Here is a 23,875-nt window from a genome sequence, read left to right on the forward strand (position 1 = left end):
GTCTAAGGCAAACACTGCTGCCATAGAATGCTAGACACTTGCAAGCTCCTAAGCTGCAAACACCATACCTTGGTTTACACTCTTTAACAAAGGATACCAAATACAAAGTAAATTTGATAATATAAGTAAATTGTAAAGTTATTTAAAATCTCATGCTCTATCTGAATCACAAACGTTTAATTTTGACTTTACTGTCCCTTTAAAATACCCCTCAACCCTGCACTGACCTGTTTTGTACACCCTGTTGATTTCTTGGATCTCTGCATTACTGCGTGATGACAGGATCTCTATGATGCAAGCCTCATCTGTGCCGGCACCCTGGGAGAACGCAATAAGAATGTAAGCTCTTGAGGTCAGCAATTTAACCATCAATTGAAACATACGCACAACGGATTACAACTCACCTTAATGGCTTCATGGATTTCATAAGCATCATAAACTGAAGGCGCTTTCAACATCGCTAGGACTGCCTTCTCAAAGTTTCCAGAAAGCTCAGACTTCAGGTCTTTTATTAAATCCTATTGCCAAAACAATTAAAGGTGCAGTATAAAGCATGCAGATTGAGCAAAATATGATTAGGTCATGGCAGATTTGATCATAGATCCCAGGGTTTAACATATTTGTTAAATTGTAAGCTCTCTGGGGGAGGGGCCTGCTAATCCTTCTGACGCAGTCAAAGATCTGTCTTGTCTCCATTTAATGTACACCCTGTATAGCCATACAGAATCTGGCCTAGTTTTCATTGAGGTGGTAAGGTTTAAAAACTGGTGGTAACATAAAAATTCTCCATAGACTTTAATGGAGATAAATGTTTTTTTATCACCAGTTTCCAAGCTGTACCACCTCAATGGAAACTAGGCCTCTGTCGGGGCATTACAAATAAAGATACTACTAATAATAAAAATCTAGGAGTCACACCGTCATTTCAGGAGCCAGAAAGGTTTCAGATTTTCTGGTGTGTTTGGACTTGCGTAAATTATTTTTGTAGACAACCCAAAAGTATTGATCTAGACCAATTTGGTATATTTCATGCCAACATTTTGCCACCCATTGTGATCATATAAAAAAAAAAAAAAAAAAAAATAATAGTTAACTTTTTCACAAACTGGGTTTCTTACTGAAATTTATTACATACTGCTTGTGCAGTCATACCACAAATGGTTGTAAAAGCTTCTCTGGGATTTCCTTTGTTCAAAAATAGCAGACATGCATGGCTCTGACATTGCTTTTTGGTAATTAGAAGGTCGCTAATTGCAGCTGAGCACCAAACTTCTGAAATTCCCAGCAGTGAAGGAGTTAGTTAGCTGGCAAGGGTAATATTATTCTAGTGTAAAAATTACCCTTCCACCTGACACCTTCCATCTCCCTTTTCCCACCCAAACAGCTCTCTCTCCCACCACACTTTTTACCACCATCTTAGGTACTGAAAGACAGTCTGCCATAGTTAAGATTTAGGGTGTTGCCGTTTTGACTAATATTGTATTTTAATTTTTTTCATTTTATGCAATGTAGGATCTACCCTGGATCCATTTAAGGACAGACTGGAATGTTAAGTTCAGGTATAGTTACTTGGAATAGTTCCTAAGCAGATTGCTAGTGACAGCATGTTCACATGTACAAACCTGCTTTTCAAGAATCATATAGCGCTCTAACGTAAAAAGATCAGCAAAAACTAAGAAAGCACAGAAGGAATCAGAGACAGATCTTTTGAATTATATGAGATAACTAGCGGTATGCGGATCTGAATTATAGATAAACTGATAGATTCCAAACTCACCTTTCCATAGGCCGTTTTAAAGGATAGTGCAATCTGCAGTCTCTGTTTATTTGACCTGCTCCCCAGACATTCTATAATGGCCTGTTCATCTGTTCCTGTTGACATAAACGGGAGAAACATTTCACAAAGGGTAGCGGGATATAGTGGTAGGTAATACAAGTGAAAGCAACAGGTAACTGAAGCGAAAAATCTTAAATCAGTTATCTCTTCCTTTCAATATAAAAAGCAGATACATTTTAGGACGGATAGGGGATGTAATGAGAAAGTGAGATCGACAGAAATTAAAAAAACAATCTATTCTTACCAAATCCTTTCATGGCTTTTCTGAGCACTTCAGCATCTCTAAGTGGATCAAAGTTTGGTGCATCTGTTATGGTTCCTCGTTTCGCAACCTGAAAAGTGTTTGAGTTTGAGAGAGAAGAGAGAAAACACAAACAAATTATGATATCAATATCCTTAATATTCTGGTAAACAGGGAATTATAAGAAAAGAAAACTGAAAAATATAGTAAATGGTTAAAAACACCACCAGTAATTCTCTCCAAAGAGAGTCAAAAAATAATCTGATTTTTTTGCCAAAAGCTAATATCTCCAGAATTCCTGCAAGACCTATCAACTTGTTAATAAATATCATGGGTCACTCCCTCCTAACACCTCTAGAATCATTATTTATAGCATACACGATGAGTGGCAAGTCTATGGCCCCAGTGCCTCTAGACTACCATCATATGGTTTGATTTCACTGGCTGTAACTGTAGTGCTTATTAAATTAATTTGGTTATCAATGCATGCTATATATCAGCAACCATGCATTTGTTGATTTACATCACGGATTAAAAAGAAAGTAATTTTAATGTTGACATAGGAAACTTATCTAATTTGGGCACACACTGTTAAAAAGATTCCCCACCCCTGGCATACATATGAGTTGCCTAATATAAGTTGTAATAGATTTACGAATGCAGGAAAGCATAATCAACTAAACATCCTATTTTTTAGTTCACAATAATTCCACTTTACCTTCCCTGGAGTGACAGCTGGCATTCCTGGGGATGGGTACGATGGCATAGAAGGATTTACAGCTGGTCCTGCAGGATAACTTGGAACAGGTTGCTGGCTTGGGTAGGTCATTGGAGGCTGTCCAGGCATGCCCATTGGTGGTTGTCCAGGCACTGGCATGGGTTGCTGACCAGGCATGGGCATTTGCGGATGCCCATGTGATGGCATTGGCTGACCAGGCAGGGGCGCTGAGGGATATCCTTGATTATATCCTGGCATCTGTGGCTGTTGGCCTCCACTAGCTGGTGGGAACATGCCATAGGAAGGAACTTGTGGTTGACCAGGCTGTGGTGCCCCATATCCACCACCTGGAGGTGCCCCATATCCACCACCTGCAGTCTGTGGGTACATTCCTGGGCCTGGATTCATACCTCCAAAACCAGCTGGAGGATACCCTGAGTTTTGCTGTAAAACATAACTGAAATCAGTATGTGTCCCCTTTATATTAGATTTGCAGGTTTAAACCAAAACTAAAAAGAAACACCAAAGTATCCATCCATCAGATTGTAAGCTCTTGGGAACAGGGCTCTCCTCCTGAGTGTTTGTCCCGCACTCTCTAGAGAGACCAAAAAGCAAATTCTGTAACCTGTAAATGCTGCAAACCAAACAGCTGTTTTAGGCTATTTGCAGCTTTTTGAAAACCTAAGTTACAGAATTTGCTTTTTGGCTTCCCTAGGGAGCGTGGGACAAATTACGATTTTTACACAAAAGCAAGAGGTGTTTAATTGCTAAAATGTACTGTATATTTCTACTACAGATCATATCAATTGTTATACAACATACATTAACTTCTCACACAAGATGGTTCTCAGTAAATTACCACAGACTACACTCATACGTACATTAATATATACTATATAACTCGTATCTCTAATTATCTGATATTTTTGTATAATAAAACAAAAAATGAAACTACTAACAATTTAAATTTTTAACCCATAGGACACCTACCATATAGCTCTGTGGGTTGTACTGCTGACCAAAGGTAGCCGCCATGCTATCGAGTCCAAGAGGAGGAGGGTTACCTCCAGGTGCCCCCCATGGATTATTAGCTGTTACAGACAAAAAAAAAAAAAAAAAGACGTTTGTATCGTTATCCAGATATCAACAACACAAACAATTTTTAAATGGTGTTTATCTCTCTTGTTTGGTGTATAATTTCACCTCGGCAAAAGCTCCCTGTGGATTTGTCAGCAAGACGCTATAAATACGCAAATACAGACCCATGAGATTTTAACTAAGAGATGTGTCACGCAAAGTCTCCTCATTCCTTGTCATGAACAGGACATCTCTTCACCTGCATATGTGTTTATTCTTAACTTGAATATATTACCCTGTAGTTTACAGCTTATAATAATGATAAAACATCTTTATATGTCGCACAATTTGCTATTAAGATACTGAAAGATGGTTAAAAAGGTACATTAAACTTGTTATAAATATATATATATATATATATATATATATATATATATACACACACATACATACACATACACACACACATACACAGCTATCTCATTATTATCCTTATAAAAGTCAAATAATAATGAGATAGCCTGCAATAAGGCTTTTATATATACGCTCCTGGCAGTAAGTTCATTAAATTGCTTTGGTGGCGTTTTCCTTTACATGTATTTTTGTAGATGAAATAGCTGCATCTGTTAATTGAAACCATAAAATGGACTGAGTTTGCAAGGAGAGCAAACTTAATTAGCCTATGTCTCTATGGCTACTAACAAACCCCGTTCTCTTATATTTATCTTTTACTGTATACACAGTAGGGCTGTGCGATTAATAACATGATGCGATTAATTGCGATTTTTTTTATCTTGCTGCCACAATTAAAATTGACAAAACCTTAAATAATTATTGGAATTTAAAAACTGACTGTGACTGCTAGTTTTGTTGTTTGTATTTTACAGTTGAATGCATTTTATATTGAGAAATGTATGTTTAACAGTTATTTAAAAAATAATGGCCAAAATCACGATATTCAGTTTTTCCCATATTGCACAGCCCTAATACCTAATAAAACCTTGTTGCTTTGAAAGCTGCTCGATAGCTCAGGTCTGGTTAAACTGATTAATTTCAGCTTGCTTGGCTGCGACACAAGCGGACAGCTCCACCTACTGGCTATTTTAATAAATGCACTGCTTCTCAATGCTTTTCAATAGCAGTCACATGACTGGAAAAAAAGGTTGTTATTCTGAAATGGTGTAAATTGAACCGTTGTAAAATGAGGGCAACGTGTGTGTGTGTGTGTGTGTGTATGTGTATATATGTGTATATATATATATATATATATATATATATATATATATATATATATATATATATATATATATATATATATATATATATACATACATACACACACACACACACACACACACACACACACATACATACACACACAGTCTTCAACAAAAGATAATAAGAGACAAAGTCAATTTAATATTAGAAGCAAATTGGAAAGATTTTATTTTTAAATTGCATGGCCTCTCTAAATCAGGAAATATGTAAATTTCATGTCCCTTTTTATGTTGAAACTGCTTTCAAACCCTGGTAAGTATCGTTATCTTTTTCCCATGTCAACTGCTTTAAGCAAATCAGCTAGATGGTTTAGGCCAGGGCTCAGCAACCTTGGGCCCAGAGATGTTTTAAAACTACATTTCCCAATTTGCTCAGAAAGCCTAAACAGTGCCTCAGCATCATGGGAAATGTAGTTCCAAAACATCTGGGGGCCCAAGGTTTAGGCAATTTGCAGTATTTTTTAAGAAATCTAAGTTGCAAAATGTGTTTTTCAGCCTACACAGGGAGCATGGGACATGCACAATTATTACACAAAATGAAGAGGTGTTTGGTGTCCCTTTAAGAAATGGCTGTTATTGGTTTCACTTACCTGTGGGGATTGGGGGAAAGCCGCTCATAGGAGGATAACCTGGATAACTCATTGTTTAGATGCAACAGTCAAAATAATGCCTGAAAAGAGAAATATAAATAGGAGTTGATTGTAAAGATGTAAGATGTGGGTGTTTCCAAATACTGTTCTTATGCAATGGCTACTCATGTTCAAACATATCTTATTAAAGACAGACTGCATTCTAGTTAACTTACTAGTGAATTAGCAGTATCTGTGTTTTGGCATCACCTGGTTATGAGGTGGTTAGAAAATTCCACACCTCAGCATAATTTGATTTGCAAAGTGATTACATTTAAAAAAGACAAGGTACCCCAAAATTTTCTTTCACGATTCAGATAGAGATACAATTTTAAATAACATTCCGATTTACTTCTATTATTTAATTGGCTTCATTCTTCAGATATACTTTGTTGAAGAAATAGCAATGCACATAGGTGAGCCAATCACATCCCCCCAGACTGCCTTACTCCTCTCACAAAGCCCCCCCCCAGACTGCCTTACTCCTCTCACAAAGCCCCCCCCCCCCCCAGACTGCCATACTCCTCTCACACTGTCCCAAACCCTTCCACTAAACACCACCAGACAGGCCCTCTGCACACAGTGCTTCCCCCTCAGACCAACCCAGGCACCCACCCAGGCTAAAACCCCCACAAGTCTCAGCACTCGCACTCCACCCCCTTAGCCTGCTCATTACTCACACAACCGAGTACTAAAGCCCGGATTGGCTCCTTCAAATAAGGCAAATGGGGGTTGGAGTTGGCTATTGAAAAATGTTTGCAGTAAAATATAAAACTAACAAATATGAAACCACACACTTTCATAAGTCAGATAGAACATACAATTTTAAACAACTTTCCAATTGAATTTGATTATTAAATGTTCTTCATTCTCTTAGCATCCATTGTTAAAGGAGCAGAAATGCACTACTGGGAGCTAGCTGAACACATCGGGTAAGCCACCAATCGAGTGCAATCCAAAATACCTCTGTAAAATGCAGTGCTTTTTGAGACCTGAAGTAAACCATTATTAATAGTATAGCAGAGAACTTCTTGCTCACCGCTGGCTTTGCTCACCCTCAATTTAAGAGTAGCATCAGTTTAGCGTTCAAATGGCGTCTGACATAAAAAAAATTGCACGCCCCATAGAAGTCTATTATGTAAGGAATTTAGCGCACATGTACTATCCGACATGCAGATGTTATCGTTCACTAGACTATCACTACGAGAGCAAAAACAGAAAAGCTATTGATTGAGCTTTAGCAATGTTAGTGCTAAATGGTGCAAATATTTTTGAGCTCCACTTGTAATCTAAGCCTATGTGTTTAACCCCTGCAAAGACATCCAAGCAGAACACATCAGGTGATTGGTGGGTTATGCGAATACCACACTTGGTTTGCTCACTAGTTGTGTTCTACTCGGGAGCTGTATTGCTTGTTGCTTTGGCACAGAACTTTACCTATGTGTTTAACCCATTTGCAGGGGTTAAACACATAATTAGCTATAATTAATAATACAAAAATTGCATGTTCTAAAAATTAGACCATGTGATGTTTGCATTTTAAATTTCTTTCTAAATGACTTCCTGTCTTAAAGGGATATGGACCCCAAACATTTTCTTTTGTGATTCAGACACAGCATACCATTTTTAATTTTTTTTACATTTTCTACTATTATCATATTTGCTTTGTTTCTATGGTATTCTTTGTTGAAGAGATGTATAGTTTCATGTCAAGGTTAAGTGCAAATAAAAAATTATATACAGTTAATCTTGAACATCAAATACTAAACATGTAAGCAGACAAAAAATTTTTAGTTTCAACCAAATCGTTTCTGCAGCTTAACGTTAAAAAGGGATAGAAAGGTCAAAAATGAAATGTGCTAATGGAAGTATATTGCAAAAATCCTTCTATTTTAAATTGAAATGCACATTTCATTTTTGACCTTTCTATCCCTTTAACCACTTCACCTAATCTGATAGAGATAGATAGATAGATAGATAGAGATATATAGATATATATATATATATACATACATACATACATACATACATACATACACACACACACATTGTGTGGTACTTTGGCTATACATCTGAGCTTCAGGAAGCTCCGGCAGTCTCGAGAGCTGGAGTTCCTGAGCTGTGGGAGGGAATCTGGGAGGCGGGTGGGCGGCCCAGCAGCGGAGGGAGCGAGAGGACCCTACGCTACAGAAAACAAAATTAAAGGGCGGAGGGATGGTGCAATTTAAAAAAAAAAAAAAAAAAATTTTTTATATATATATATATATATATATATATATATATATATATATATATATATATATATATATATATATATATATATATATATATATATATATATATAAAAAGTGTTTTATACGTAATGGCAAGCAGCTGCCAGTACCTAAGAAGGCAGACAATAGTTAGAGGGGGAGGGTTAGAGAGGTTGGAGGGTAAGGGGGGGGATCCTACACAGCAGAAAATATAATAAAATAAAAATATATTTAATTAAAAAATGCCTTAAATTTTCATACTGGCAGACTGTCTGCACGTACCTAAGATGGAGGTGACCAGTAGGGGTGAGGGAGGTGTCATTTGGGAATGTAATCTTTATACTACAGCTAAAAATAACCTTACGAGCTACCCAATTAACCCCTTCACTGCCGGGAATAATAGAAGTGTGGTGCGCAGCTGCAATTAGTGGCCTTCAAATTACCAGAAAGCAATAGCCAAGCCATGTACTGTATGTCTGCTAATGCTCAACAAAGGGGATCCCAGATAAGCTTTTACAATCATTTGTGCCACGATTGCACAAGCGGTATGTAAATAATTTCAGTGAGAAACCCAAAGTTTGTGAAAAGTTAACCATTTTTGTTATTTGATCACATTTGCTGGTGAAATGGTATCATGAAATATACCAAAATATATATAGTTTTGACAGGTAAAAAAAAAGAAAAAACAACAAGGCCCTATTTCTGTTTAAAAAGTGATAGCAAAAATTCTAAAAATTCTCCAGTATTTTGGGCACGGTTTTCTCTGGAAGTCCCGTTAGTAAAGGCCCTAGGGGTTAAACAAAATTCAATAGCTAGTGCAAGCTAACAGCAACACAAAAAAAAAAAAAAATGTTGAAAGATGGTTATTAAAATATATTTTTTTAAGTTGGGTTAGGATTGTCTAAGAACAAAAGTGAAGCTGATGTACTAATTGGCTGAAGCAGGAATCAATCAACAGACAAAGAAATTACTAAGTTATTGAATAGTGCACATAAAAGCATTTCCCCTCTGCATAAAAGCTTTTCCTGCCTTTAAAGGTTAACATGAAGAAACCAGATTTTTTTTTAAAAAAAGACAAATCTTTGCTAATGTTAACAATTGCCCGAATACTAAAAGGATTATGAATTGATATGGTTTTTATTCATTTACTTTTAAAAGTATTTGGCTTTCACTTTAGTAATATGTTAAGAAAAAAATATGCCTATGCAATATTGCAAACGAGTGTGCAGTGCAATATCAAGTATGATACAATTTGATCAATTAACTTTGAATCCACAATAAATAAATATTGTGTAGAATGATCAAGGAAGGCCAAAACATTGCTAAAAATTGCATTGCAGGAAATGGGAGGAGAACGCAGTTACAAAACTTGTTCCTGGTTTTGTTTGCAAGAGCTTATAACAGAGATAAGGCGGGGTGTAGTGTAAGCACAGACCAGCTATAAACAAGGCGCAGTGAGGCCTGGTGCACTTAGGGAGTGATCAGTATGAGAGCAATATAGCAGCTGCCAGTAATTACCTACCACCCCCCCTCCACATTCTCTGCAAACACACTCAGTGCTGCTTAGTAACCAATCACATGTTACATATCACTTCTCTGATCAGTTTAACAAAAGCAATACAATCAAACTAATAGAAAATAGTTCCTATAATTTAAAGGGGCATGAAACAAAACAAAAAATCTTTCAAGATTCAAAAAATATACAACTTAAAAACAACTTTCCAATTTACTTCTATTATATAGTTTACTTTGTTCTTTTTGTATCCTATTCATGGCTACACATAAATACCTCGTATAATTGGTTTACAAATGTGTTCAGCTAGCTCCCATTAATGCATTACTGCTACTTCAATAAAAGAGAATAAAGCAACATTTAAAACAGAAGTTAATTGGAAGTATCTGAATCATGAAAGAAAATGTTTAGGTTTCATGTCCCTTTAAAGGGACACTGATCAAAAAGTTTCCGTTCTCCATTTGAATGAATAGAATTTCAAAATGTTGATGTCCTCTAATGCCCATTGACTGGTAGTCACTTCCTACTAATTCTTACTGGCTGATCAGTATTTCATGCAAATCCTGAGTATTAGTAGAAGGTACCTATAGGCCAATGAGCCATTAGCAGGAAGTACATAATGCTTTCTGGCATATTAGATTAGATGTAAACATTTTTACCTCATATTTTTTCCAGGCAAAAAAAAAATAAAAAAAAAATGCCTGAATATTTAAATGCTGCTTTTTCATATGGATGACAGAACATTTTTAATTACATCTCCCTTTAAGATGAAGCTACTATACAAGTTATATATGTTATTAGTTTTTTTGCAGCTGTTGCAACCCTGCCAACTCTTAAAGGGACACTGAACCCAATTTTTTTTCTTTTGTGATTCAGTTAGAGCATGCAATTTAAAGCAACTTTCTAATTTACTCCTATTATCACATTTTATTAATTCTCTTGGTATCTTTTTTTGAAAATCAAGAATGTAAGTTTAGATGTTGGCCCATTCTTGGTGAACAACTTGGGTTGTTCTTGCTGATTGGTGGATAAATTCCCCCAGCAATAAACAAGTGCTGTCAAGGGTACTAAACCAAAAATTGGCTGGCTCCTTAGCTTAGATGCCTTCTTTTTCAAATAAAGATAGCAAGAGAACTAAGAAAATTTGATAATAGGAGTAAATTAGAAAGTTGCTTAAAATTTCATGCTCTATCTGAATCACGAAAGAAAACATTTGGGTTCAGTGTCCCTTTAAAAATATTTTAAAGTATCCATTAATTTACATATTATGTTGTTTCACTAAGTAGAGAGTTTAAAAAGGAACATTATAAAACAAAAACAAAAAACATACCCTAGGCCAGATAGTGAATGCTTTGCGGGGCAAGACGCAAAATATAGGATTTGCAGGTGCTTCTATAACAAGAGAATTTTTTTTTATTGACTGCCTTGTCACAAAGTTCTCACCTGCATGCGTTCCTAACCACGCTAACAAGCCAAAGAGGGTTAGCACTGCCTTGGTGTACTATATGCTGTTCAGCTCTAAATCAGGAGGAGTTTAGTGCATGGAATAGAGAAATTTCTGCTAAGTTCAGTAAAATGCATCCTCATGTGGACAATAATATTATTTCTGTTTGTGTGACCAGCATTAAGGAGATATTTGCATTACTGAAGCCGTAACAGACCCTGTGGCAAGTTTAGCACCAGAAGTCAGTCAGCAAGGGATGTTAAACAGTTTCATTGTTGTATTAAAAAAAAAAGCAATGTGCAGTTGCTTATACTTAACTGAAAGCATTGAAAAATGTATATTCATCTATTTAAATGGATTTTAACATTTATTTTTTTACACTACATTTGTGCAGTTTCTTTTACTTCCTGTCACAGCCCTACAAGGAGGAGGCGGCTTTTGCAGGAAGGTTTATCTTAGCCTGATGTCAAAAAAACTTCTAGGCTGGTGAATAGACTAGATAACAGGGTGTCAGATTTGCTCATGCCCAGTGACTTAGGTTTTAAAAATTCTCCGCTCTTCTCACACGGGGGGTCAAGGGCTACACTGAGAATTTCTAAGTGCTATTTTCTCAAGAAATCAAGTAAGTTGTTTTCCGGGGGGTTTTTTTTTTTTACACAATCTGTTCCTTTTTATGTTTACTTTGATTTAACATATTTGTTTTTACCCAAGGAGCCCTGCTTAATACCCCTATGGATTGTGAACACACCAGTTAGTGTGTGCTTATTTTATTCATGCATTATGTTTATCTGTAACCTGGACCTGACTACTGGAACGGTTTAATGGGTCGTTTACCTGCTCCTTCAACCTTGATGTCTGGTTATTACTGATCCTCGAGGCTACTTCGTATGTTTCATGACTGCCCCACTGCATTACTAAGATTTTAAACACATTTTTTATTAAAATAATTTATAACTACATCTTGACTGTTTGTGGAAGTTTCCAGTGAGACCATTCCTGCAATAAAAAATATATACTTTTTCATCTCCCTCTGTGAGTATTTTCCATTCATTACCAGAGGTTGTTGTGTCGCTGTTACACTATTTGCGGAGTCCTGAACGACTAAAGCTCTATAGGTTTGACCTAGAGGAGGAGCGGCGCCGCCGCCAACACTGAAAATTAATCAATAATTAGGTGGAAGGAGAGACCGAGGCAGGCAGTGGACTTCAAAAGGGGAGTAACACTTTTGCCATTTACGCTTGTTTGTGTCTTTGTCTGAGTTCTAGCCTTCTGCTTGCACTGAAGATCCTCACCTGTTCCCTTTCCTAACTTGCTGCAGGTCTATCTACTGCATCACTGGTTCCAGAAGCCAAATAAGGTGATTACCTATTTGCCTTACATTGACAAAATTCAAAATATATTACAAACAAATGATGCTGTCATAAATACTGAACACTGTCACAGGCAATACACAAACAAATAACAGAGGCTGCATTCCAAGAAAGAAAAAAAAAACACCCCTTTACAGACACTAACATTTGAAGTTCATATAATTTTTAGGGGCGGACAAACCGTGCTACTGCCAGTGGTGCCAAGCAGGCAGACTGTAAAATGCAGAGCTTGATTATCCCAGTGACCAGGGCACCCACACTATTTACCCTTCCAGCACTTGTTGGTAGCAATGGAGTTAAAAGGACAGTCTAGTATAAATTAAACTTTCATTATTCAGATAGGACTTTTGATGATAAAAGTAAATTGGAAAGTTGATTAAAATGAAATTAGCTTTTTTCTCTTGGTATTCTTAGTTTAAACTAAACCTAGGTAGGCTCATATGCTAATTTCTAAGCCTTTGAGGGCTGCCTCTTATCACAGGCTTTTTAAATCTCTTTACAACACAAAGAGACAGAAAGTACACGTGGGCCATATAGATAACACTGAGTTCAGGCACAGGGGGTTATTTAAGATCTAGCACAATACAATGCTAAATTTAAGACAATAGATAGTCATGTGATCAGGGGGCTGGAAGAAGGTTCCTAGATACAAGGTAATCACAGAGGTAAAAAGTATATTAATATAACTGTGTTGGTTATGCAAAACTAGGGAATGGGTAATAAAGGGATTATCTATCTTTTAAAACAATAACAATTCTATGGTAGACTGTCCCTTTAACTGTGGTCTGCAAGTTAATAGCTTTATGCAGTCTGTATATCAGAGCAGGTCTGAAGGTCACGTAGGAGGGGCTGCTCCTGAGCTGGAGAGAGAAAGAGAGAGAAAAAAAAAAAAGAGAGAGAGAGAGAGAGAAAGAGAGAAAGAGAGAAAGAGAGACTGAACCTGGGAACGAACAATAGCATAATAGCTTGTTCTATGGCTAGTTACCACCCAAGATGCAGCCTCTTTTTGCTCAACATGTGCTTTTCACAGAGAAGAACTTTCCTGAAGCATATCAGTCTGATCCTGACTTCACAGTACAGTCCAGCCCCGAAATACCAGGCAATCCCTCTCTGAACGAGAGAAACAGAAAAACCCCAGACGTACGTTTCGGCCTTCTGTGGACATTGTCAGTGAGGTGCAGCCATAATCCTCTAGGCACACTGAGCAACGGGGTCCACGTCTGGATTACTGCATCACGCTTAGGGAGTATTATTATTATCGGTTATTTTTAGAGCGCCAACAGATTCCGCAGCGCTAATGTGTATAGTATGTAATATTGATGTGTGGTTTTTCATAGCTGCTAAAACAGTAATCAAACATTTGAGAATACACAAAGCGGATTGTTTTTTGCCCTATATAACTGTCTATTATCCTGACATTTGTATCCAAGCAGAGAACTGTAATAAAATAAAGGGCATATTCTTTGTTTATACATACATACATACAAATTATATTTGTTTCTGGACTTTAAGCTCTCCATAACCTGTTTACTTTTTTGTGAGTTTTCTTTTTTCTTTTAACCCCTTCCTGTAGGGATTCATTTGTTTCAATGTAACAAATGAGTAAAAATAAAATCAAGCAATCTTTTAGAAATTAGCATATGCGCCTACCTAGATTTAGCTTTCAAATAAGAATACCAAAAGAACAAAGCAAATTTCATGACAAAAAGGGAATTGGAAAGTTGTTTAAAATGGTATGCCCTATCTGAATCATGAAAGTTTAATTTGACTAGACTGTCCCTTTAAATTAAGATTTTATTTATCCTGTCTTTGAAGTGGATACTGTTCTATTGCTTGTGGATAAAATACATCCAATTTAAACTTCATTGTTCCTGTGAGTACTTTCCACTTAGTTTTTTGGTATTGGGTTACTTCGCTATTGTGACTTTGGTTTTCTGAGATCTACACAGACTCCAGATACCATCATATTGTGCTTGAATCGCCACCATCCATATATATATCTATGAATGTTCAACTGCTGCAATATATTATAAAACTATAAAAAATTATTTATTCTTGAGTTTATCAACACATTGCAATTGAGCTAGTGCTTAAAAGGGACACTGAACCCAATTTTTTTTTTATTTTGTGATTCAGATAGAGCCTGCAATTTTAAGCCACTTTCTAATTTACTCCTATATTCTTCATTCTCTTGGTATCTTTATTTAAAAAATGCAAGAATGTAAGTTTAGATGCCGGCCCCTTTTTGGTAAACAACTTGGGTTGTTCTTGCTGATTGGTGGATAAATTCATCCACCAATAAAAAAGTGCTGTCTAGTGTACTCAACCAAATATCGGCTGGCTCCTTAGCTTAGATGCCTTCTTTTTCAAATAAAGATAGCAAGAGAACGAAGACAAATTGATAATAGGAATAAATTAGAAAGTTGCTTAAAATTGCATGCTCTTTCTGAATCACGAAAGAAAAAAAAGGTGGGTTCAGTGTCCCTTTAAGTGTAACTACATAATTTAAAATTTAATTTCAAAATGTCCTGCAGAATATTTTTTACTAAAACAAATCATCGCAGAAAGTGGGGGGAAAAAAAAAGTTTGGCCTCTGGGGTATTCATGAACTATAGTATGTGTGTTTGTCTGTGTGTTATAATATAGTGAACAATTTTTTAAGACATGTGCTGCCCTCAGATATAGAGTTTACAATTTGGGGGAAGGGGCAGATTTGGAAATTTCCCCCTGGGAACCAGATTCTCTAGAAACTGTCTTGGTCACTAATCACTGACCACGTCATGTTCAGTGCTTGCACACAAATACTTAAATTCCTCTTTCTGTACACCATAGGAAACATATATAGTATGCCCATGCACTGCATAATATACTGAGCCTGCAGCTTCAGGTTTAATTACCATAATCTTGCTGACTAGGAGCACTGTACCTTTGGTGCAGCAGTTACAGTGGCACCAGGACACAAGTGCTGGGGGCCCTAACACCCAGTCTACACCTAGGTCTGTGCAGAATGTGTACAATCCCAATGCTGGGGAGTTTTATTAGCACAGTTTGCAGGTCCATCTTATTAGTCTATTGATCAACTCAAAATCATTATACAGAGCAGCTAGTATATTATTACTATTGCACAAGTGTTTAATGTCCTTTCTACTTTTGCCAAGAACTGAATCACTGAAAAAATTAGGACTCCTCTATATCCATACTCGGCTATATATATATATATATATATATATATATATATATATATATATATATATATATATATATATATATATATATATATATATATACACACACAAACACAGTGGCGTCACTAGGGTTGTTGTCACCTGGTGCGGTAAGTTATGGTGTCACCCCCCTCCCCCCAGAAAACAGACACACACAAACACAAAAACACAGGCACACATACATACAAACACTCAGACACACTTAAAAACCACACAAACACTCGGAAACACACTCAGACACACACCCAAAAACACTCAGACACACACAGAAAATATGTAAACTGCACTGCATTAATTATATAGCTCATGCCTAGAGCTGCTCCCTGGCTCAGCAGAGCATCAAATGAAAGATAAACAGAGCACTCCAAAAATAAATCACTAAAGAAAAGGTTTAGGCGCACAAACTATGAAAATTCTGCTCTCTGACTCTGTTCCAACTCTGTCAGTGCACAGCCCCGGGCCGCGTGCCTACCGCTTCTTATGGCCAATCACCTCTGCACTCTGCCCACCCCCAGACCCCCGCCCGTCCTCCCCTCCTACCTCTTCAGTGTGCACTTAGTGTACTGTAACTGTACCGGTCTGGTGGGCATCATACGTGGCTCCTTCACTTTAGAGACAGTGTCAGACAGTAATGCGGTCAGGTGCAAGGCATCCCCCTCGCGATTTCCCGGTTCCCATTTAGAGAGACAGCACAGCAGTGAGTGACTCCACACGTCACTGAGCAGTGAGCACAGGTAGGCAGGCAGGTTTAGGCTAGCAGTGCAACTTTCACAAGCCCCACGGCACGCCCACAACATTCATAGTGAAATTGGGCAGGGGAGGAGCAAAGTACAAACAAGCAAAAGCAGCCTGGAAAACTATTTGTGGAAATTGCAGCACTGGCTCAAGGGGCAAAAAAATGAAGTGTCTACAACTTCCCCAGTCCCACTAATGTTCACAAATGCTGGCCCCTCTCATAAAAAAAAAATCTATGCATCTCTATATTGCATTTCTTTGAATTGGACTGGAGGGTGTCACCCGGGTGTGGCCCGCACCCCCCTAGTGACGCCACTGCACACACACAAATATACACATATTAATACAAACACACACTTTAGTAGCTGGGGAAAGCTACAGTCCAAGTATTCATTGACTGTCATTTGCCCCACGTGACATCTATTTACATAAAGATTATAGAGAGTATTATGTTACACCTGGCTGTATGTCAGACTCTAAGAGAAGGGAAAAAAAAAACAATTTTCTTTGAACATCATTTTTGCAATGTTTAAACTATAAATCAAGAACGTGAAAGTCCAGAAATTAATATTATTACATGACATGAAAATTATTAAATAAAACAAACTTTTAGCAATATATATCTTCTACACATATCACTCTGCTGTATAAGTGCTATCTGGCTTTCAGGGCAACCTGCAGAACAATAATAAATAGAGAATGACATTATTATTATTAGAGATAGAAAGGTCAAAAATGAAATGTGCATGGGTGCATTTAAATTTGAAATAGAAGCATTTTTGTAATATACTTCAATTAGCAAAAATGCTTCTGGTGAACGTTATTACTGTTTTAGTGGCATATGCACATATGCTACGTGTGACTAGAGCATCAGAATTAATATCCATACACATGCTCTGCTCAGAAGCTACAATGTGTTGCAGCTACTGAGAAAACCTTTATTTATTTATGCAAACCGACACTCCCCACATTTCACTAAATCTGTAAGATACTCTCCTATTTCTACCTTTTCAATGTTAGCCTTCCACTAAACTTCATCATGCCTGCTCAGAGAGGTGGCTGTTGTGTGTGTTGCTTCTGAAGATGTAATTTGTGTCATACAAATGTGTTTGAATACTGGTGCACGGCCCTCACAGGATATGTGCCTATGCCTCAGGAAAAACAGACGGAAGTATATTGCAAAAATGCTTCCATTTCAAACTGAAATTCACATTTCCTTTTTTTTTTTACCTTTCTATTGCTTTAATAATAATAAAGAATGAACAGTCCCCTGTCCCTGCAGCCCCTCTGTTAGTCACATAAAAACAGTCCCCTGTCCCTGCAGCCCCTCTGTTAGTCACATAAAAACAGTCCCCTGTCCCTGCAGCCCCTCTGTTAGTCACATAAAATCAGACCCCTGGCCCTGCAACCCCTCTGTTAGTCACATAAAATCAGACCCCTGTCCCTGCAGCCCCTCTGTTAGTCACATAAAACAGTCCCCTGTCCCTGCAGCCCCTCTGTTAGTCACATAAAAACTGTCCCCTGTCCCTGCAGCCCCTCTGTTAGTCACATAAAATCAGACCCCTGTCCCTGCAGCCCCTCTGTAGTCACATAAAATCAGACCCCTGTCCCTGCAGCCCCTCTGTAGTCACATAAAATCAGACCCCTGGCCCTGCAACCCCTCTGTAGTCACATAAAATCAGACCCCTGTCCCTGCAGCCCCTCTGTTAGTCACATAAAATCAGACCCCTGTCCCTGCAGCCCCTCTGTTAGTCACATAAAATCAGACCCCTGTCCCTGCAGCCCCTCTGTTAGTCACATAAAATCAGACCCCTGTCCCTGCAGCCCCTCTGTTAGCCACATAAAATCAGACCACTGGCCATGAAGCCCCTATGTTAACCACATATCCATATCAGATCACACATGTGGCTCTGCACTGCCAGGCAGACGTACACTCACATGAGATCAGATGCCTGGCCCTCAAGTCCCTCTGTCAGCCACATATCCATATCTGAACAGTCCCCTAGCCCTGCATCCACACTGCCACCAGTCTCAGTCCCTCATTACACTTGGACATACACTGTCAGCATTTATCATTGCACAAGCAGTTCACCAGAACTGCTTGTTCAATTCCGCCCCCTGCATCGCTAGCAGTGGGCGTTAATCATGTATTCGATCGGGTTGATTTCTGTCCGCCGCCTCAGAGCAGACAGACAAGTTATGGAGCAGCGATCTTTAAACCACTGCTTCATAACTTCCGTTTCCAGCGAGGCTGAAACAAAAGGCATCAAGCTCCATTCGGAGCTTGATAATTCGGCCCCAGAGAGTTAAGAAGCAGCGGTCATCAGCCCACTTCTCCCCCTATTATGTGGGGTTTGTCAATCCCCCTCAGGCTTTTCTGACTGGGGAGATTGACAGCCCATACTCACACACGATTGGCTGCTTGCAAGCAGGGGAAGCGATGCCAAGCGGACAGGGGCGGAGATGTACAGCCTTTCCACCCGGCGGAGATGTACAGCCTTTCCACCCGGCGGAGATGTACAGCCTTTCCACCCGGCGGAGATGTACAGCCTTTCCACCCGGACTTTGATAAATCTAGCCTAATATGTTTATTTGGATTATATACCAACCTACATTTTTAACATATATCCCTGAAAATTGTGTAAGGGGGAGTTCAGGACAAGGTTTGGGTAATTTAGGTGATCTAAACACAATTTGTGCACTTTGGGGGTTAAATGTTGCATTTACAGTAACTGATATCAGTTATAGAGATCGTTTTCCATATCAGTTTGTAAGGACACACATGCTTTAGAATAGGTATTTATGGCATAAGAAGTAAAATATAGCTTTACATAGGCCCTAAAATCCACAGGTACGGCTGTACGTGACTGGTTATCATTAAACATGACTCAGAAATGTGTTTTAAATATATTATGTGTATTCAGCAGTGTCACCTATCTCTCTCTCTCGACCAATGTTCATGAGAACACAATTGTAAAATGCCATCTTCTATAATTATTTGAGGTTTAGATTAATTTTAGATCTGCAAGATCAAGCAACACCTGTTATATTACCACTATTTATTTCAATAGCATATCTTGTGTTTGAAAAAAGAAAAAAACCCGGATATTATTGAAACATATGCTCTAGTGCAGAGCCCAGAGTGGGCTCCTTATTAATACGCTACAAGGAACTGCTTTATTATTTAAATAGATAGCAATTTTATCTACAGGAAGTGGATTTCCAGCACACAGTTTAATGAAGCAATACTGGGTCAAATAAACACATAGGGACAATCATGTGACTGGCTGACAATTGCTAGTTCTAATTTAGTGACTCACTTGTGCCTCTACTGAAAGGGAAAGAACGTTATGTCAATGATAGTACAGTTATGCTAATATGAGTCACTAGATACAATTTCTAAGCTTATGTAGCAGTGTAACATTCTGTATCTACTCAATTAAACATGTAAACAATAAAGTTTACAAACAAAAAGGTTCAATAGGGCATCATTTTCACTGGTTAAATATCAGACCTGTGAGAACTAGTTATTTTGATAAAGCCGCTAGATCTAATGTCATGGCTGAAACAGACAAAAAAAGTAAATTTATGCTTACCTGATAAATTGATTTCTTCTGTGATACGACAAGTCCACAGATTCATCCTTTACTTGTGGGATATTATCCTCCTGCTAACAGGAAGTGGCAAAGAGCACCACAGCAGAGCTGTATACATAGCTCCTCCCTTAGCTCCACCCCCCAGTCATTCGACCGAAGGTATAGGAAGAAAAAAGGAGAAACTAAAAGGTGCAGAGGTGACTGAAGTTTTAAATCAAAAAATATAATCTGTCTTAAAATGACAGGGCGGGCCGTGGACTCGTCGAATCATAGAAGAAATCAATTTATCAGGTAAGCATACATTTACTTTTCTTATATAAGATACGACGAGTCCACGGAATCATCCTTTACTTGTGGGATACAATACCAAAGCTACAGGACACGGATGAACGGGAGGGACAAGACAGATACCTAAACAGAAGGCACCACTGCTTGAAGAACTTTTCTCCCAAAAATAGCCTCCGAAGAAGCAAAAGTGTCAAATTTGTAAATTTGGAAAAGGTATGAAGGGAAGACCAAGTCGCAGCCTTACAAATCTGTTCAACAGAAGCATCGTTTTTAAAAGCCCATGTGGAAGCCACCGCTCTAGTAGAATGAGCTGTAATCCTTTCAGGAGGCTGCTGTCCAGCAGTCTCGTATGCCAAACGGATGATGCTTTTGAGCCAAAAAGAAAGAGGTAGCCGTAGCTTTTTGACTTCTACGTTTTCCAGAATAGACAACAAACAGAGAAGATGTTTGACGGAAATCTTTGGTCGCTTGCAAGTAAAACTTCAAGGCACGAACCACGTCCAAGTTATGTAACAGACGCTCCTTCTTAGAAGAAGGGTTAGGGCACAGAGAAGGAACTACAATTTCCTGATTAATATTCTTATTAGAAACAACCTTAGGAAGAAATCCAGGTTTGGTACGCAAAACCACCTTATCAGAATGGAAAATAAGATAAGGCGAGTCGCATTGTAATGCAGATAGTTCAGAAACTCTTCGAGCAGAAGTGATAGCAACTAAAAACAGAACTTTCCAAGATAGAAGTTTAATATCTATGGAATGCATAGGTTCAAACGGAACCCCTTGAAGAACTAAATTCAAACTCCATGGCGGAGCAACAGGTTTAAACACAGGCTTAATTCTAACCAAAGCCTGACAAAAAGACTGAACGTCTGGGACATCTGCCAGATGCTTGTGCAGTAAGATTGACCAAGCAGAAATCTGTCCCTTTAAGGAACTAGCTGATAACCCCTTCTCCAATCCTTCTTGGAGAAAGGACAAAATCCTAGGAATCCTGATCTTACTCCATGAGTAGCCTTTGGATTCGCACCAATAAAGATATTTACGCCATATCTTATGATAAATTTATCACCTCTTTCACTTTACCCTTCCTATTACTTAGAGTAGGCAAAGAGAATGACTGGGGGGTGGAGTCAAGGGAGGAGCTATATAGACAGCTCTGCTGTGGTGCTCTTTGCCACTTCCTGTTAGCAGGAGGATAATATGCCACAAGTAAAGGATGAATCCGTTAACTCGTCGTATCTTATAGAAGAAATAAACCAGTATATGTAGTCTACTCAATGTCAACACTCAGGGGCCGAATTATTATTGTGTGAGCAGACATGATTCGATATTGCGTATGTATGTATGTATGTATGTATGTATGTATGTATGTATGTATGTATGTATGTAGAGATAGAAAGGACAAAAATGAAATGTACATGGTTGCCTTTCAGCTTAAAATATAAGCATTTTTGCAAAAGACTTTAATTACCAAAAATGCTTCTAGTAAAAGTTATTACTGTTTTTCAGTGGCATATACACATATCCTGTAAAGGCTGTTTTTCAGTGGCATATACACATATCCTGTAAAGGCTGTTTTTCAGTGGCATATACACATATCCTGTGAGGGCTGTTTTTCAGTGGCATATACACATATCCTGTGAGGGCTGTTTTTCAGTGGCATATACACATATCCTGTAAAGGCTGTTTTTCAGTGGCATATACACATATCCTGTAAAGGCTGTTTTTCAGTGGCATATACACATATCCTGTAAAGGCTGTTTTTCAGTGGCATATACACATATCCTGTGAGGGCTGTTTTTCAGTGGCATATACACATATCCTGTGAGGGCTGTTTTTCAGTGGCATATACACATATCTTGTAAAGGCTGTTTTTCAGTGGCATATACACATATCCTGTGAGGGCTGTTTTTCAGTGGCATATACACATATCTTGTAAAGGCTGTTTTTCAGTGGCATATACACATATCCTGTGAGGGCTGTTTTTCAGTGGCATATACACATATCCTGTAAAGGCTGTTTTTCAGTGGCATATACACATATCCTGTGAGGGCTGTTTTTCAGTGGCATATACACATATCCTGTGAGGGCTGTTTTTCAGTGGTATATACACATATCCTATAGAGGCTGTTTTTCAGTGGCATATACACATATCCTGTGTAGGCTGTTTTTCAGTGGCATATACACATATCCTGTAAAGGCTGTTTTTCAGCGGCATATACACATATCCTGTAAAGGCTGTTTTTCAGTGGCATATACACATATCCTGTGAGGGCTGTTTTTCAGTGGCATATACACATATCCTGTGAGGGCTGTTTTTCAGTGGCATATACACATATCCTGTATTTAAACATCAAACCTTCTCAGTGTCAGCAGTGACTTGTATGACACAAATGATGTCTTTAGGAGCAATACACACCACCACCAGGTCTATGAGCAGGCATGGTGTTTAAATACTGGTGCACAAGCCCTCACAGAATATGTGCATATGCTGCACAAAACAGTAATAACTTATACTAGAAGCATATTGCACATTTCATTTTTGACCTTTCTATTCCTTTAAACGTCAAATGATTTTAAATTGTATCACCTTACAGTAGTTGCTTTATTTCTAAGTTGAAGAGTAGGGTATTTGCTCTTATGAACAATCAAAAACAAATACTTTAGAAAGACTATATTGAAAATACAGGCCCCACAGTAGAAACCTGTATATAACAAGAAGGCAATAGCGAAGGACAAATATCTTGGCACATTCATTAAAAACATTGTCCGTCCGTCCCCCCCAAAAAAAAGCTACATCTAGGACTGATAATAGCCAGAATAGAAAATGTCCACTATGATGTTAGGAATGTACTTTTTAAAATTTATTTCATATGTAATATTATTCATATATTAACCCCTTCTTGCAGTTAAGACGTTGCATGCCATCCTAACAGCGCTGGGCTTTAGCTCTGTTAAGACGGCATGGAACGTTCTGCTGTCCTGTAGGTCCTGCAGGTTTCTAACTGGGATCGTGGGCTGGAGCGCGTGCCTAGCATCATAGGCACTCCCCCTACACCCGATCCTATCATTGAAATCACATGTATGATCGCATGATTTAAATTTTTTACTTATTTGTTTACATCAGAACTTTGTTCCGATTGTAACAAATAAGTACAGACAGGAAGGGGTTAATTAATCTTTACAGACAAAGTATTGAACTTCACTCTCAACAGAATAATTTCCATCCATAAAGGTGCAGGATTACCATAAAGGAACAATGCACATACATGTAACGGCGCATGCATGAAAGCAGAGATCCAGTGAGTAATGCTTTAGTCACAGAGCCGGTTCTATAACTGGACCAGATGGAGCAACAGGACACACAGGAATTTGACAGGGTAGGCACATAGGGGGAGCAAAAATGTAATTAACTCATTTCATCTTAAAGGGACAGTAAACACCAGAATATTTGTTGTTTAAAAGGGTAGATAATCCCTTTATTACCCATTCCCCAGTTCTGCATAAACAAACACTGTTATATTAATAAACTTTTTACCTATGTGATTAAATTGTACCTAAGCCTCTGCAGACTGCCTCCTTATTTCAGTTCATTTTAGCCAATCAGTGCTCACTCCCCTGTAAATTCACGTGCGTGAGCTACATTTTATCTATGTGAAACACATGAACTAAAT

The 23,875-nt window shown here is 38.1% G+C and overlaps 1 protein-coding gene across 2 annotated transcripts in view; it reads right to left on the reverse strand.

Annotated features, from left to right (window-relative positions):
• ANXA11 (annexin A11) overlaps positions 1-23,875 on the reverse strand; it is a 58,829-nt gene that overhangs the window by 12,211 nt on the left and 22,743 nt on the right. For both annotated transcript variants that reach the window (XM_053692101.1, XM_053692102.1), the window contains 7 exons: positions 5,741-5,820; positions 3,787-3,887; positions 2,797-3,240; positions 2,082-2,169; positions 1,778-1,872; positions 405-518; positions 228-318 (listed from right to left, as the gene is read on the reverse strand). In XM_053692101.1, coding sequence (XP_053548076.1) covers positions 228-318; positions 405-518; positions 1,778-1,872; positions 2,082-2,169; positions 2,797-3,240; positions 3,787-3,887; positions 5,741-5,792 — 985 coding nt within the window. In that variant the 5' untranslated portion in view covers positions 5,793-5,820. The remainder of the gene's footprint in view (positions 1-227; positions 319-404; positions 519-1,777; positions 1,873-2,081; positions 2,170-2,796; positions 3,241-3,786; positions 3,888-5,740; positions 5,821-23,875) is intronic.

This window comes from Bombina bombina, chromosome 9, assembly GCF_027579735.1.
Source record: "Bombina bombina isolate aBomBom1 chromosome 9, aBomBom1.pri, whole genome shotgun sequence".
Taxonomy (NCBI): domain Eukaryota; kingdom Metazoa; phylum Chordata; class Amphibia; order Anura; family Bombinatoridae; genus Bombina; species Bombina bombina.